Source organism: Manis javanica, chromosome X (assembly GCF_040802235.1).
Source record: "Manis javanica isolate MJ-LG chromosome X, MJ_LKY, whole genome shotgun sequence".
NCBI classification, from domain to species: Eukaryota; Metazoa; Chordata; class Mammalia; order Pholidota; family Manidae; genus Manis; species Manis javanica.
In genome coordinates, this window is record NC_133174.1 from 129,996,086 (window position 1) to 130,012,674 (window position 16,589).

A 16,589-nucleotide genomic window follows, 5' to 3' on the forward strand; every position below is an offset into this window, starting at 1 on the left:
ACACAGACACACGTAATATATATATATATATATACACACACATATATAATAATATACATAGATAAACACACATAAAAATATATTATACATCTATACTTGGTAGGGATGTACAAATGTACAATATATGTCTCATTATGAATGAAGGTTATAAGAAAAAAAAATCACTGCACTGGACAAAGCAATTTTAGATAAGCTCCCAAGAGGCAGGACCTCCGAGTTTCATGCTATCACCTCTACTGTTCAAAAGTACACTGTTCAGTCTCTTCCATGCAGGGAATGCATTTTTTAGAATAAAAAGTTTCTAAAAAGTCTAAGTGGGGCTGGTGAAGAAACCCTATGAGAAGTTGGGCTGCTGCTCTGTCATGCATGTCGCTACTCCTCCACCCAGCACCCAGCCTGGAACATGAAGCCATTCTCTATCAGAGTTGCACTTGAGCAAATGGTGAGAGCTGGCAGAGAGGATTCACTTTCCAAGTAATATTTAACTGAGAAACCACGACACAAGATGAGACCCTCAAGAGAAGACTGAGGGATTCACCCCTTCCAGAACAGAGGGTGAATCCCTGCAGAATCCTACTTCACTGCTGATGTCAGTCATAGGAGCCTCCAGGCAGGGGTCTCAGGCTGAGTAACTCCCCTCATGTCTAGGTCAGGGGGTCTCAAGAAGGTGGAGGTGTTGCTCTAAGAGTGGCAGTCATAGGTCAACAGAGGAAGGAGTCCAGACCTTGCCAGTTGTCAGGGTGAGGGCCTGAAGAAATGGGCCCCAGCCCTGCCCTATTTCAGTGGTTAGCCCTGGGAAGCCCCAGGGCATGATCCCTGGATGTGGTCAGGAGAAGGGAGGAACCAGTCTCTGCCAGACATCAAGGTGAGGATCCTGAAGGAAGACCAAATAGACCCGGGGTCCCAGATAGAGGAGGAACCTACCACAGAATCCAGTAGTTTCCCTGCTTTCAGCCCTGGGAGGCCCTAGAGCATGTGGCTAGATGTTGTGGTCCCTCGATTTCCCATTAGGGCATCACAGAGAGGTGAGAACCTTTTTCTGGTGGTTTTGGCTCCATGTCAGGTGAGGGAAAGGGACCTACGCTTTGCCAGGCATCCAGAGGAGGATCTTGAGGGAGTACTGAGAAGACTCCCTTCCTAGACAGAGGGGGACCTACAGAAAGCCACCCATGCTGTCAGTGTGGGAGGTCCCAGGCAGGGCAGTCAGGCCGAAGGCCCCTTTCCCCATTTCCTTTTGAGAGGGGGCTGTCTCAGGGAGATGGGGGCCTTGGACTGAGGGATGCATCATCAGATCAGCAGAACAGAGGCCAGGCAAGCCCTGTCCGGAGTAAATATAAACACTTTGGGCATGTCTGAGGGGATGCCTACAGTATCAGATGGTGGGGGGTGGGGGAGTAGCAGGGTGGGGGCTTGCCCTGCCTCTGATGTCACCTGGCGCACGGTGGCAAATGGGATGCTCGCTCACCCCACCTTGATGTTCTCAGGAAGGGGAAGCGATTGTACTGGGTCCCATGAACTCAGGTCCGCAGAGGGACACAACCCAGGCAGTGGCAGGAGTCAAGGTGAGGATTCTGAGATAAGACTAAGTGGTTTTAACACTCCGGGCATAGTAGAGGGTTCCCCACGCACCCTTGCCTGTTAGGATTCCCGGAGGGGGGTGTGTCTAGACTTTCATCTTGGGAGTCCGAGGGACGTGCGATTTTCTCTGAGGCATTTAGCTTCAAGATGAGGACCCTCAGATAGAACGGGAGACTTCTCACGGCTGTGCCATCAGTCCCAGAAAGCCCTGAGCACAGGTGGTTGCATGTGGTGTTTCGTGCCTTCCATTTCGGGAGTCTGAGGGACGTGGGGCTTCATCTGGGCAGCCTCACTCAGGTCAGTGTGGGACGAGTCCCAGGCATTGCCCAACATAAAGAGAGGCCCCTGAGGGAGGAGTGAGGGGTGCTCCCACCACAGATAAAGGACCGCCACCTAGTCACGCCTTGACTTTACTGTCAAACCAGGGAATGCCAGGCAGGGTACTCCGACTTCTCTTTCAGGAACCTAAGGGGTGGGCTTCAGTTCAGCAGAGGGAGGAATCCTAGGCTGACCAATCACCAAGGAGAGGACTCTGAGGGACATGTGGAGGCACCTACCACTGCAGATCGTGGGGCTCGAGCCCCACCCCCACCCCTGCAGTCATGCCCAGAAGATGCCAGGCAGGGTTTCCAGATGTGACTGTTCAGACTTTCATATCGAGAGTCTGAGGGACGTGAGGAACTCCCTCTCTCTCTCTCTCTCTGAGGCATTCAGACTTAGGTCAGAAGAGAGAGGAATCCTCAGCTCTGGCAGTTTCAAGGTGAGGACCCCGAAGAAACGGAGATGGCCCACGGCAGAAAGTGGGGGCCAAGGTCAGCCCTGCCTGTGCCATCAGTCCTGGAAAGACCCAAGCACAGATGGTTGCGTGTGGTGTTTTGTGCCTTCCATTTTGGGAGTCTGAGTGATGTCAGGCTTCATCTGAGGGCCCCTGCTCGGGTCAGTGCAGGAAGGACACCCAGGTGTTGCCCAGCATAAAGTGAGGACCCTGAAGGAGGAGCAATGGGCACTCCCACCACAGACACAGGAGTTTAAGCTCTGCCCTGCCGTCAACCCTGGAAAGCACCAGGCAGAGGTGGTCTCATCACTTCCATTTTGGGAGTCTGAGGGAGATGAGGCTTCGTCTGGGGGTGGGGGGGCTCTACTTAGGTCAGTGGCGGGAGGAGTCTGAGGTGTGGCCCATCATAAGGTAAAGACCCTGAGGGAGGAGGTCTCCCACTGCGGAGTGGGGTGGGGGACAAGCCCTGCCATACACTCCTTGTTAGCTCAGGGAAACTAAAGATAGGCTTTCCGGTGGTGCGATGGGACCTGCATCTTGGGAGTCTGAGGGGCGTGAGGCTTGGTCAGTTGGGGCTGGACTAGGAGCACTGGAAGAACGAGTCGTGGACACCACCAGCGCTTAAGTGAGGACTCTGAAAGGGGACTGAGGGGAGCACTGACCACCAAGAGGGTGCCCCAACCCTTACCCTCCATCCGCTCCTGTTAGGCCCCAGTCAGGGCCCTGCATCAGCTGTATCCAAGTCTCCAAGCTGGGAAAGGGACGGGAGGCTTTTCCTGAGGGGTGTGGACCCAGGTGGTCAGAGGGTGAGTCCCGGGTGCTGCCAGGAGGTAAAGTGACGACTCTGTGAGGGGACCGAGGGGTGTTCTGGCAACAGAAGGAGGGCACCCCAGCCCCCCCTCCTGGATGGACGGCGCCCCAGCCCCCCAGGAAGGGCCCCAGATGTCTTGCATCCAGCTTCCATCTTGGGAATCTGAGGGACGGAGGGCTTCTCCTGAGGGGTGCGGACCCTGCCTGTCAGTGGGTGGAGACCTGGGCACTGCTAGGGGGGATGGTGAGGACTCCGTGAGGGGACTGAGGGGAGTTCTTAGAACAGAGGGAGGGCGCCCAGGTCCCCCTCCTGGACGGAGGGAGCCCCAGTCCCCCAGGTAGGGTCCCGGATGTGCTGTATCCAGCTTCCATCTTGGGAATCTGAGGGACGGGAGGCTTCTCCTGAAGGGTGCGGACCCTGACTGTCAGTGGGTGGAATCCTGGGCACTGCAAGGTGGGATGGTGAGGACTCTGTTACGGGCCTGAGGGGAGTTGTTAGAACAGAGGGAGGGCGCCCCAGCACGTCCTCCTGGACGGAGGGAGCCCCAGCCCCCCAGGTAGGGTCCCGGATGTGTTGTATCCAGGCTTCCATCTTGGGAATCTGAGGGACGGGACGCTTCTCCTGAAGGGTGCGGACCCTGCCTGTCAGTGGGTAGAGTCCTGGGCACTGCGAGGGGGGATGGTGAGGACTCCGTGAGGGGACTGAGGCAGTTCTTAGAACAGAGGGAGGGCGCCCCAGGTCCCCCTCCTCAATGAAGAGCATCCCAGCCCCCCAGGCAGGGCACCAGATAGGTTGCATCCAGCTTCCGTCTTGGGAATCTGCGGGACGGGAGGCTTCTCCTGAGGGGTGCGGACCGTGATTGTCAGTGGGTGGAGACCTGGGCACTGCGAGGGGGCATGGTGAGGACTCTGTGAGGGGACTGAGGGGAGTTGTTAGAACAGAGGGAGGGCGCCCCAGCACGCCCTCCTGGTCGGAGGGAGCCCCAGCCCCCCAGGTAGGGTCCCGGATGTGCTGTATCCAGGCTTCCATCTTGGGAATCTGAGGGACGGGAGGCTTCTCCTGAGGGGTGCGGACCCTGCCTGTCAGTGGGTAGAGTCCTGGGCACTGCGAGGTGGGATGGTGAGGACTCCGTGAGGGGCCTGAGGGGAGTTCTTAGAACAGAGGGAGGGCGCCCCAGCACGCCCTCCTGGTCAGAGGGAGCCCCAGCCCCCCAGGTAGGGTCCCGGATGTGCTGTATCCAGGCTTCCATCTTGGGAATCTGAGGGACGGGAGGCTTCTCCTGAGGGGTGTGGACCCAGGTGGTCAGAGGGTGAGTCCCGGGCGCTGCCAGGAGGTAAAGTGAGGACTCTGTGAGGGGACTCAGGGGAGTTCTGGCAGCAGAAGGACAAGGCCCCAGATGTCTTGCATCCAGCTTCCGTCTTGGGAATCTGAGGGACGGAGGGCTTCTCCTGAGGGGTGCGGACCCTGCCTGTCAGTGGGTGGAGACCTGGGCACTGCGAGGGGGGATGGTGAGGACTCCGTGAGGGGACTGAGGGGAGTTCTTAGAATAGAGGGAGGGCGCCCCAGGTCCCCCTCCTGGACGGAGGGAGCCCCAGCCCCCCAGGTAGGGTCCCGGATGTGCTGTATCCAGGCTTCCATCTTGGGAATCTGAGGGACGGGAGGCTTCTCCTGAGGGGTGTGGACCCAGGTGGTCAGAGGGTGAGTCCCGGGTGCTGCCAGGAGGTAAAGTGACGACTCTCTGAGGGGACCGAGGGGTGTTCTGGCAACAGAAGGAGGGCACCCCAGCCCCCCCTCCTGGATGGACGGCACCCCAGCCCCCCAGGCAGGGCCCCAGATGTCTTGCATCCAGCTTCCGTCTTGGGAATCTGAGGGACGGAGGGCTTCTCCTGAGGGGTGCGGACCCTGCCTGTCAGTGGGTGGAGACCTGGGCACTGCGAGGGGGGATGGTGAGGACTCCGTGAGGGGACTGAGGGGAGTTCTTAGAACAGAGGGAGGGCGCCCCAGGTCCCCCTCCTGGACAGAGGGAGCCCCAGCTCCCCAGGCAGGGTCCCGGATGTGCTGTATCCAGGCTTCCGTCTTGGGAATCTGAGGGACGGGAGGCTTCTCCTGAGGGGTGCGGACCCTTCCCGTCAGTGGGTGGAGTCCTGGTCAGTGCCAGGCAGGAAGGTGAGGACTCAGAAGAGCGCTGACCGCAGTGGGTTCCCTCTGCTCTATTCCTCTCCCTTTTTCCGCCCCTGTTAAGGCCTTGCCTGGACCCCCGGATGTGTTGTGTCTAGATCTCCATGGTGGGAATCTGTGGGATGCTAGACTTCACTGAGTAGTGCTGACGCAGCTCCGTCAGAGGGTGGAGTCCCAGGCACTGCCAGGTGGTAAGATGAGGACTCTGAGAGGGGACTGAGGAGAACACTGACCACAGACTGGGAACCCCTGTGCCCCCCGCCACCCTGCCCCCTCAGTCATCCCAGAGAAATGGGCCCCCCACATGTTGTATTCAGACCACCATCGTGGAATTCTGGGAGATGGAGGCTTCTTCCTTAGTGACGTGGACTCAGGTCAGTAGAGGGAGTTGTCCCAGGCTCTGCCAGGTGTTAAGGTGAGTTAGCCGAGGGAGAAGTGAAGTGACCTCCTAGTCCAGACAGTGGGTGCCCCACAGAAGCATGCCACTTGTGTCAGCTCTGAGAACACTCGGGCCTGGCTCTGGAGCACAGCAGCACCTCTTTATTGCCCTGATATCCTTAGTCTGAGAAGGTGATTTCAGGTCACCAGAAGAGGTGGACCCAAGCCTTGCCAGAAGTAAAGAATACCTTGAAGGAGGACAGAGGTAATTCCCACTCTTGAACAGATGGGGTCCAGCACGTGCTGTCAATCATGGGAGACCATGGGATATGATGGTCTCTTTCACCTTTGTCTTGAGGGTTTCAGGTTGTTGAGGGCCTTGGTAAGAGTGTGAAGCAAGTCAACTGAGGAAGCCACATCATCTTCCAAGGGAGGAGTTCCAAACTCTACCAGGAGTCAAGATAAGAATTTGGTCAGGACCAAAGGTACATCCCACCCCTGAAAGAGACCCCACTGAGTCTTCCTGTTTCCTTTTCTCCATCCTGAGAGGACCCAAGCAGGGGTGGCTGGGTATGGCATGCTCACACTGTCTCCAAGGGTGAGGGGGGTATCTCAGAGAGACGAGGTCATGGTCTGAGTGGGCAGTGTCCTGTCCGCAGGGAGTGTCCCAGGTTGCACCAGGAGTAAAGATGACTACTGTGAGGGGGGACTGGGTAGTCCCACCACAGAACAGATGGGGCCCAGCCCTTCCTGTCAGCACTGGAAGGAGCTAGCAGAGGGTGGCAAGATGTAGTGCCTCCTCACTGTGTGCAGTGATTTTCAGGGAGGTGAGGGATAGTTCTGAAGGGGCTGCACTCAGGACAGCAGAGGTGGGAGTCCCAGGCCCTACCAGTCATCAGTGAGAGGAATGATGGTAACCTCAGCCAGGAGAGAAGGATCCCTACAAATTTCAGCCAGCCCAGCCCTTGCTGTCGCCTGGGAGGTCTGGGGCAGGTGTAGTTGAAAGTGTTGACCCTTCACTTCTGACTCATTGGTCTCAGGACTGTGAGTTCCTGTTCTGAGAATTTTGCGCTGGTCTGACAGAGCAGAATGGGGGAGCTGGGAACCGCAGGCCTTGTTAGGGGGAAGGTGAGAACCTTAGTGAGCATGGAGGGGACCATCCACTCCAGAACAGTGGGGACCTTACAGAGCCGGCCCCTCCTTACCTGTCAGGGGTTCCATGAGCTGGGAGGTGAGGGCCTTGGTGCGGCGCACACATCTTCAGGTCAGCAGAGCAGAGGAGGCCCGGGCAGTGCTAGGAGTCAAGGTGAAGTCCACACCCTGAATATCTCCTGAGGACCTCACCCACACTGAAGCAGAAGGGACACCATACAGTGCCAGACCCTGCTCGCCCACTATTAGCCCCGAAGCCTCAGGTCGTGGTGGCCAGCTGCACCCTGACGAGCTTCCTCACATCCTCCTGCAGGTTCCTATAAGACAAACCATCCAGGAAGACAGGAGCCCTGTGAGGCCCCAGAGCACCCCCGAAGGAGGAGACCTGTAAGTAATCCTTTGTGGGAGCTGCCAAGGGCCCTTTTCTCTGCTGAGGCCGCTGACCCTCTCTCTCTCTCTCCTCAGGCCTGTGGGATCCCATCTCCCACTCTCCTGCTTACACTTCTACCCCTTGCCCCCAACAGGTCATCATGTCTCACTTTCCAAAGCGTCCACGCCTCACATCTGAGCCAGGCTTTCCACGTACAGATGAGATACAGGACCGGCCAGAAGCAGAGATGCCGGCCGCTGAGGACGAGGAGGATGAGCTCTCCACTTGTTCATTCACCTTCTCCTACTTCTCCACCTCCTCTTCCACCACTTCCTCTCCTGGGATCCTGAGCACTTCAGAGGATGGGAAGGGGGAGGAAGAGCAAGGGGCGGGGTTGGAGGATGAGGGGGAGGAAGAGGAGGATGAGGAGGAAACCAAGGAGGGGGAGGAAGAGGAGGAGAAGTCCGTGCCTGCTGCTGTGACACTCATTTCTCCCCAGAGTCTTCGGGGCCCCTGCTCCTCTGCCTCCCGCCTGTCATGGAGCATATTGGGCAGAGACTCCAGCAGCCAAGAAAAGGAAGATACAAGCTCCCCACAGAAGTCAGCAGACACCAGATCTTTGCCCGGGCAGCCTCTACAACAGGACGTGACTGATTTGGTGCATTTCCTGATTCGCAAGTATCAGTTGAAGGAGCCTGTTACAAAGAGAGAAATGCTGAAAGCTCTCTTCAAAAGGTACAAGAAGCAGTTCCCTATGATCTTCAAGAAAGCTTCCAAGTGCTTGCAGGTGATCTCTGGCATTGACATGAAGGAAGTGGACCCCACCGTCCACCTCTATGTCCTTGTCGATTCACTGGATCTCAGCCGTGATGAGATCAGTGACAGCCAGAGCATGCCCACAAATGGCCTCCTGACAATGATTCTGGGTGTGATCTTAATGGAGGGCAATTGCGCTTCTGAGAAGAGCATCTGGGATTTCCTGAATGTGATGGGGGTGTACGCTGGGAGGGAGCACTTCATCTATGGGGAGCCCAGGAAGCTCATCACCAGAGACTGGGTGCAGGAGAATTATCTAGAGTACCAGCAGGTGCCTGGCAGTGATCCTCCACACTACAACTTTCTGTGGGGGCCGAGGGCTTATGCTGAAACCAACAAGATGAAAGTTCTAGAATTTTTGGCCAAAATCAGAGGGACTGATGCTATTTCCTTCTCACACTGGTATGAGGTGGCCTTAAGAGATGAGGATGAGAGAGAGCAGGCCACAACTAGCTCTGTGGACAATGCCATGTTCATTGCTCAGCGTTGGTCAGAAGTTTCTCCCGCCCCAACTGAAGAATGAGCCCAGATCTTTACTGTGCATTTGAAGAGAGCAGTCAGTGTCTCAGTAGAGCAGGGGCAGGGGCAGGCTGGGGAGAACACAGGGCACAACAACTTTGCCTTCCTGTTCTCTATGGGTGACTGAGGTTTATTTTTTTTTCTTTTAGTATTTTTTCAAATGTTCTTAATAGAAGGTTTATTAGCTTTAGGATCTAAGTTTCAAACAACATTGGTAACACTTTTATTGCTGTTTAACAAGTGTAAGAATAAGTTTCAATATTTTGCAAAAATTTAGGAAACCACCTGTCTTTTTCGGGATCTAGTACAAGATAACATTGGAATAGGAATTTCTGTGGAAATGTGAAACAGCCCAGCAGAAAATAGAAAAAAAAATGTAAAAGGTGGTTAACTTTCAGATTCCCTTAACCACTTTAACCTATTCTGTAAAATTAAAAGATATATACCTGGATTTGCTTGGCTTATTCAAGAAAGTAGGCATAATCTTAATACATTTCAATTTTTGTATTCTCTTAACCAGTTTAGTATATTCTGTAAAACTATGAGAGGTATACCTGGATTTGCTTGGCTTACTCAAGAACGTAGGCATAATCTTAATAACTCTTAATGAATGAAAGACCGTGCTCACTGACTCATTTATTTGCCAAACATTAATTGGACATTTTCTCCTTGAAAAGCACTGTACTAATAGTGGAAATACTAGGATAAACAATATACAGCCCTACACAGAACGGTAGAGGCTAAGAGCAGCAACCATATCAGGAAGATGGTGAGATGTCCTTCGATACCTAAAGAAAAGTAACAGGGAGTGAGGAGGAGGGGCTCCAAATGTGAGTACTTAAGTGCAAATGCTCTGACCAAGGCATTCTGGGGCTTTGGGAAACTGCAATTCCTTCTGTGAGAATAAATTATTAAGCTATGGGCAGTGGCAGGAGCTAGACTCTCAGACTGTGTTTTACAGGTGAGAGAAAAGCCTGAAATGGAAAACTGCTTAGTTACTTTTAGGTCGTGGATAAACCAGAGATAAATCTCCACCTGTGGCAGGTATGGAAGGTATCTTGAACTCTTGACCCAGTGCAGTGAACACGGTGCATGAATTAGGTGTTCTGTACACATCATCTGCAATGGCTTCTTGAGAAGAGGGTGATACTCCCTTGAGGTGGTACCCAGAAGCCACTAGGCTGGCCCTCTTTCCTCTGGCCTGAGAACGTCAGAGCCTGCTCCATTGAAATGATGTTAAAGCCAGGTTTTCTTGAGTGTTAAAGCCCTGGGAGGGAAGGAAGGAGTTGGTCTTTGACATAAATTCTAGGAACTTTCGAGTTATATCAGCTGGGTAAGACTAACCCATACCCAAATTAATATATTCCTTAAGAGGAAAAATTTAATGACTTTTATCTGTGAAGCTGCATTTTTGCCTGATTTGGTATTCTGTCTCCTATTGAGCTGCATATTACCGGAGATGTCCTGGATAAAAATAGTCCCAGAGGAGAGGGCAGTTAGGATCTGGGGGCAAAATAATACTACAAATAACTGCCATTTATTAAAGACCCAATAAATTCCAGGCACTGTATACTAAATGCTTTTCTTACTTTACATGCATTCGGGCAGTCCTACAAGACAGAACTTATCAAACCCATTTTAGAGGTGATGAATCTAAGGTTCATAGCAGTTGGTAAATTCCCCAAGTTTATATTGCCAGTAAGTGACAGGGCTGGGACTAGAGCCCTGATCTGAAGTCATCTAGGGCCCACATTGTTTCTACTCCTAACACGAAGCAGGTCTTCTCTCTCGTATTCCATTTCTCAGTACTCCACAATGTCTCAGGTGACAAAAAGAAGGACCATGTGATAAGGTACTAAAAGCACTCCCAAAGAAGGAAGGGGAAATGAGAATAAAATATAATTTGGGAATTGTCTGAGCTTTATCTATCTAGGGTCCTCCTCTGAGCCCTAAGTACCTTAACAGCTGACTCTGCCCAGTTGCTGGCATTTGTGTCCAGTCCTAGCAATTTCCTGAATTAGATCACCCTCCCACTGGTCTGCCCTAATGCCCCTCCTGTCCAACTCTGGAACCTGGCCTGTTGACCAGCTCTTCAGTATGTCCTCCTCTAAAGGTTGCACCGCACTCCTAGTGGACAACCCAGAACCACCTGCCATATCCTTGACAGACAACATTCCTACTCCTTGCAAAAGTCCCTTGGCTGTCCCCTCCACGACTCTGGGGCCCCGACAGCAGTAGTCCTTTCACCTTAAAAGTTCAGTTTGGACAGCTTGCTAATAGATGCACAAAATCAATGGAGATGAAGCACAGATGCTCAGAGACACAGGTCAAAGCTCTGGCGGCTTGATGCTAAGATGCTGCATGTGCCTCCCAGAGAAACAGTTTGGCGGGGTTGCTTTTGCTGCTCTGGGCACAAGCTGCCTCTATGTTGGCTGGCTCATTGCAAAACCAAGGCTGAAAGCCCTTTTTCCCTTTTCACTTTTTTTCATAAAAGCAGAAATACTCTTCAGATTTCTTTCAGTTACCAAAAGCAGGTACTAATGTAGGTCTTTCATAAAGCAAAGTGTCTTTAACATGAACTTTTGAAAAGTCAGGGATAAACTGTATCTGTGTATGTGGCCTTATTTGGAAATAAGCCTTTGCAAATGTAATTACATTAGGAATCTTGAAATGAGATTATCTTGGATTTAGGGTGGGACCTAAATACAATGAATGGTATGCATGTAGGAGAAAGGAGAGGGAGATTCGACACACAGAGAGAAGAAACACAGAGAGGAAGGGAATGTAAAGAATGGATGCAGACATTGGAGTGATGCATCTGTAAGGCAAGGAGTGCCAAGGATTGCTGGCAATCACCAGAAGCTAGGAGAGACCCATGGGATGTAGCTCTCCTTCAAAGTTTCCAGAAGAAACCAACCTGCTGACACGTTCATTTTAGGCTGTTGGCCTCCAGAACTACAAGAGAGTACGTTTCTATTGTTTTAAAAGCCAGCCAGTTTGTTAGTAATTTGTTACAGTGGCCTGAGGAAGCTAATACATGGTCTTTCCCCATAGGTACATTTAACAAACAAAGTGTTTTCCAAATGGGCTTGTGAGTAGAGTCAGATTTGGCTCCTAATCTACTGGGTCTTGGAGTATAACTCTAAAGTTAAGTAGATTATTTTTGAAGCCACCCTGATGGGACTACAAATGCTCGTGTTCATCTTGTCTTTCTTTCCTTCCTGGGTGGTTCATTTGTAGTTAGGCAGCAGCCAGTGGGCCATTCGCATGTGTCCTCTGCCATCCAGCACTACTGTAGCTCACAGTTGGGAGCAGCCTGGATCCCTGAGTCACCTGAGAGCAGTAAGTCCCTGACAGCCCAACTCCAAATTTAGGTGAACAACAACAAATTTGTATTGTTAAGCAACTCATATGTCAGGTTTTTCTATTCCATCAGCTGGAAGTTACTTTAACAGTGACTGATTAATACACAGCTCCTATTTCTGGTTTTAGGCCTATTTAAATATTTTACTTACAAGGGTAGTAGTTCATATATTCTGATTGTACAAAGTTCTAAAAGTACCAATCATTTACAGTTCTCCCCTTTTTTACCAAATGCCTCCAAAATTTAGCCCTCTTCTTGGAGTTAACCACAATGAACAATGTGGTGTGTATTTTAAATCTTATTGTAGTCTTTTTCATAGATATATGTATTTAAAATATATTATTTTTCTTTTAACATACTTGGTCATGATGACTATACTAACCTTCCATTTAATAAAGTGAATGCAAGATCTTTCCATGGCAGCACTTCCTCTCTAGAATTCTAAAATATGTATGCGCCAGAATTATTAAATACTGCTCCTCCTGATGGACACATAAGTTGTTTTCCACTGGCTGCTATGATTGAGAGAACTGAAATCAACATCTTTGAACATGAATTCTTGGGACAATATATATATTTTCTAATAAGACAGACGTAACACAGAAGTTTGGTTAACATGCAGAGATCATGAATATTTAAAACTTCTTTAACAAATATAGCCAAAATTGTATTCAAATACATTTTCCCACAAATTTATGTGAATATCCTGTATACTCACAAACAAAATTTTATCAATATTTGAACTTTTAGTCAAAATTATGAGTGAAAAAAACAGTGTGTCAGGTTATTTTAATGTGTGTCTCCTATTTGCTTATTAGGTTAAGCAGCAAATTACTTACTTATCTCTCACCCATATAAGGCTGGATTTATGCAGTGAAGTCCTGAGTAAAGGGATTCCTCTGGACATGACTTAAAATTCTGAAATGTCATCAAAGCATCCCCCCTTTACTTTGAGAAGCAAAGATATGGGCAGAATGACCAGGAGCCAGGGAAGGGGACCAGACAGGACACAATCAATGAGGGGACACGGAATCCTGGGGAGAACAATTGCTGAAGTCCACAGGAGAGATCACGTGCAAAGCCAAGTCCGGAGAGTCCAGGACGGGCTGGTGTTCAGGGCTCTGAGTCCAGACTTCAGCATAGGGAGAAGGGTCTAGAAGGAGAGATGGTAGGGAATTCGGGGGTGTTACTGGACATCTTAAACGAATAAGCCTGGGAGATCTCAGAGCTGTCATTACCAGCTGGACGTCTCAGTGTGGTCTAAGTAAAGAGGCCAAAGAATGGCATGCCAGACACCACCCCCTACCTTAGAGTCACCCCTATGCCCTGTCAGGAGGAGCACAGCTGCTCCCTGCATCATTCTGGGTGAGCGACTCTGCAGTACTGTGGTCCAGGGCCCGCCTGCCAGTGTCCCGGGGATGAGAGCCGCCTTGCCGCCTGCTGGAGGCTGGGATGCTTTCCCCTGCGCACAGTGACGCCTCCGCAGCGGTCAGGGCTACGTGAGGGGGTGGGGCTGCTGACTGATGTCTGATGGTGAGGTGGGCCGGGGGCAGCAGGGAGCAGTGGATGGGAGTGTGCAGCTGCTGGGAGTAGGGCACTTAAGGGCCAGTGCCCTGGGTCTCATCCCCTCAGTGACTGCAGGGGAAGGGCTGGGTGTGGACCTGCTTTGACATAGATCCAGATGCTGTCCCTGGCTCAGGCTGCTTCCTGTGGAATTTGAGCTGTTGGAGCGCTGGAGGGCAGGTGGCCTATGGCTATGACTGCCGGTCTCTGTTGCTACTAGAGACCGTCTCAGATAGAAGACTGGCCCAAAATGCAGACATTTGCAGGGTGGGTGGAAACCGGTGGAGATGACACCCTTCTTTGTTAAACCGACTGGAGCTGAGGGGATGTGTGGCATCCAGTGTAGGATGCACATTAACTATCCTGCTGAGAGCATCTCCACCTCTAAGGCTGTGTTTGTACAGAGGGACGGAGGAGATTTCCAAAACAACGCTCTCAGGGAGAGCTTCCATGCAGTCCAGAAGTTCAGCGAGCAGCCGCGGCACTTTGGATTTCTTCCTTGCAGACAGAAGGCCCAGAATAGGCGCAGGCTCCACATTTCGAATCATTAAATGTGACCCTCCCACATTTTGATGGATTCATTCTTTATTTACTGATTCAATAAATATTTATTGAACACATAGTGAGTTACAAACATCCAAGTAAACAAAGCAAAAGAAAATGTCAAAGCACTTAATTCAGGCTGTGGGTGGGAGCAGGTGAGGAGACAGATTCTGGGAAATTCTGGGAAATGGCGGTGGAGTGTGTATACGGATTCTGAGTTCTGAAGGTCTCTGGGGGGAAGCTGTTCCTCCTATCTGAGGTTGAGGGTGCGGGAAGAAAAGCTGGTAGCCACTGGAGTCACGAGTAGAGTGAGGAAGGGTGTGGGATGAGGTCGCCGTGGGCCGTGTCGATGGTGACGTCGAGCCGGCTGTCCAGGCAAAGCTGTCCAGTGAGCAGCAGGCACACGAGTTGGATTATCAGGAGAGAGGCTTGGACGGGAGACTAGATCAGGCCATATCAATAGAGGTCACTCATTGTACAGATAGTGGTCTACATGCCATAGGTTGTCATTCCCTCTCCTGCAAACACAATTCGCAGTTAAAATGATACAAAGTTTAATAAATTCAGGGAAGACTTTAAAAGGAAAAAGTACTCACCCTGTTTAAGGAAACACAACAAAACTCTCTCTGGTAGATTTCTGAGTATGTTTTAAAAATATGTTTAACTATATATACTTACAAATGTACATATATATGTGTGTGATATATATATATGCTTTTGCATATAACATGTATATATAAGCATACATACAAACATATACACATCTATATGCCTGTGTATTTGTGGCTCATATTATGTACACAGTGACATATCGTGAGTTTTCAATCACACATCTGCCATTTGAGGTCACTTTTAAGGCTCTGCTCTTGGCTCCTTTACCCCGAAACTTACCCTTTAATATAGCGTGTCCGTTCTACGAAGCCGGCGACTCCGCAGTAGCTGAAGTTTCCCGTGGCAGAGGGAGCGAGGGGCTGGGGTGAATACTGGGCCAGAGCGCCTGGAGGCCGGAGTTCCTTGACTTCCTATGTCTAACTGGTGACCAGTGGTCATTGAAATTCTAGATATGAGACCTCTCATCGCAACTGAAGCCTTCCACAGAAATCTCATCCCCTAGCCACCCTTTTGGTGAGGGAGGTATTCCTGCCTGAGGTTCACGGGGATGGCTGAGCACGTGACCCCTGACACTGTGATGAGACTGACAGGAATTTATTAATCACATGCACTCACAGTCCAGGGGAGGAGGGCACACATGCCTTGTAGGGCCACATGGACGTTGCACTTGGGAACATAGTAAACAATGCAGACTGTGGGAGGCAGATAGACTTTGCAGAGTCCTGAGGGAGGGGTGACTCCTGATTTCCACAGCAGAATGTGGATTGGCTTGTTTGAATAGTTTTGCAGGGGTGCAGGAACTGAAACCTTCTACTCTGGGATAAGCAAGAACTGAGGCTGGTTTCCCTTACAAGGAGGTTGTTTGGCTAGACCTTACCTGCAAGAGCAGAATGGAGCCGGGAGCCAGGAGTTAGATTATTCAAGGCCCTCCCAATGTACGAATGAAGGCAGTACATACTCCTGCGCCTTAATTTTAGGTCCTACGCCACAGGGAGGGAGGCAGAGCAGGCTGACGGGAGTGGGGACTGCGAGCCCAGAGTCCTGCCTGCCACGAGCACTGGCCCTGTCCTCCAGGCACAGAACTCTCGGGTTCCCTGGGCGCACGGCCTGGGAAGCTGTGTGCTAAAGAGCCTCCCTCGGCCGTGGACCCCATCACGCCCCCACTCAGGCACCTATCCGTGTGGCCTCCATTCCGCCCGGTGCACTGAATCCCAGTTTTGCTGCCGGGCTTTCCAGCACGGCGTACACCTCGGGAGCCCCTGACGCTGCATCCCCGCACACCTCCCTCCCGTGTCTTGCTCTCTCCCCCTCACTGCCCCGCCCCTGGCCAGCCACAGGCGCACAGTGTCCTCCTAGCCTCACGCCTAGTCTCCCTTCTCAGCACGGACCTGGCGGTCTTCCCCGCAACGCCCCCGCCCCCCAGGACTTTGTTCGGATTCCTCACAGGCTTTTCCTTCCTGCTGAGCGCAGTCTCTGTCTCTCCCTTCCTTCCTTCCCAGCCTTGCTTCGAACTCTCTTGGGCAGAGGCCTCGCTAGTGGGCTAGTGCCTTTGCCCAGTAGCTTCTCAGCACCAATCACTCGGAGGGCCTTCTCTGACTTCTCCCCTGTGCTTCCTTCCTTTGAAAGTATTCTCAGTTCACGGTTCCGCCTCCTCGATAAGAGCAAGGAACTTCTCTCATTTTACTTTCATCTCTTAACATGGCCCACAATTCGCTGAGTGATGTTCAGGTTGCCTAATCTCAAGCAAATCAATTAGAAATATGTAGCTTAATATCCTTTAAGAACACAAGGTGAAGTAATTCCTATCAGTTATTTGTTCAAGGAACAGAGATGAATATTTTTTGCCTGGGGTTTACATCTTTCCCTTTTGTCAAATGGTGTCCATGCTCTGACGAGTGTTTTTTAAATGCCTGGAGTGTATGGGCTCCCT

The 16,589-nt window shown here is 51.4% G+C and overlaps 1 protein-coding gene and 1 long non-coding RNA gene across 2 annotated transcripts; both read left to right on the forward strand.

Annotated features, from left to right (window-relative positions):
- Positions 1–2,233: 2,233 nt before the first annotated feature.
- On the forward strand, positions 2,234–7,594 carry LOC108407900 (uncharacterized). The gene is made up of 4 exons (XR_012127385.1): positions 2,234–2,338; positions 6,087–6,205; positions 7,186–7,259; positions 7,397–7,594. It is a non-coding gene; the product is annotated as an uncharacterized lncRNA (long non-coding RNA).
- An 18-nt stretch (positions 7,595–7,612) lies between these two features.
- LOC140843043 (melanoma-associated antigen 10-like) lies at positions 7,613–9,022 on the forward strand (the record flags this gene model as incomplete). The annotated part of the gene is made up of 1 exon (XM_073227543.1): positions 7,613–9,022. A coding segment is annotated over one exon (969 nt), but the record flags the coding sequence as incomplete, so codon positions are not given.
- Positions 9,023–16,589: the final 7,567 nt, after the last annotated feature.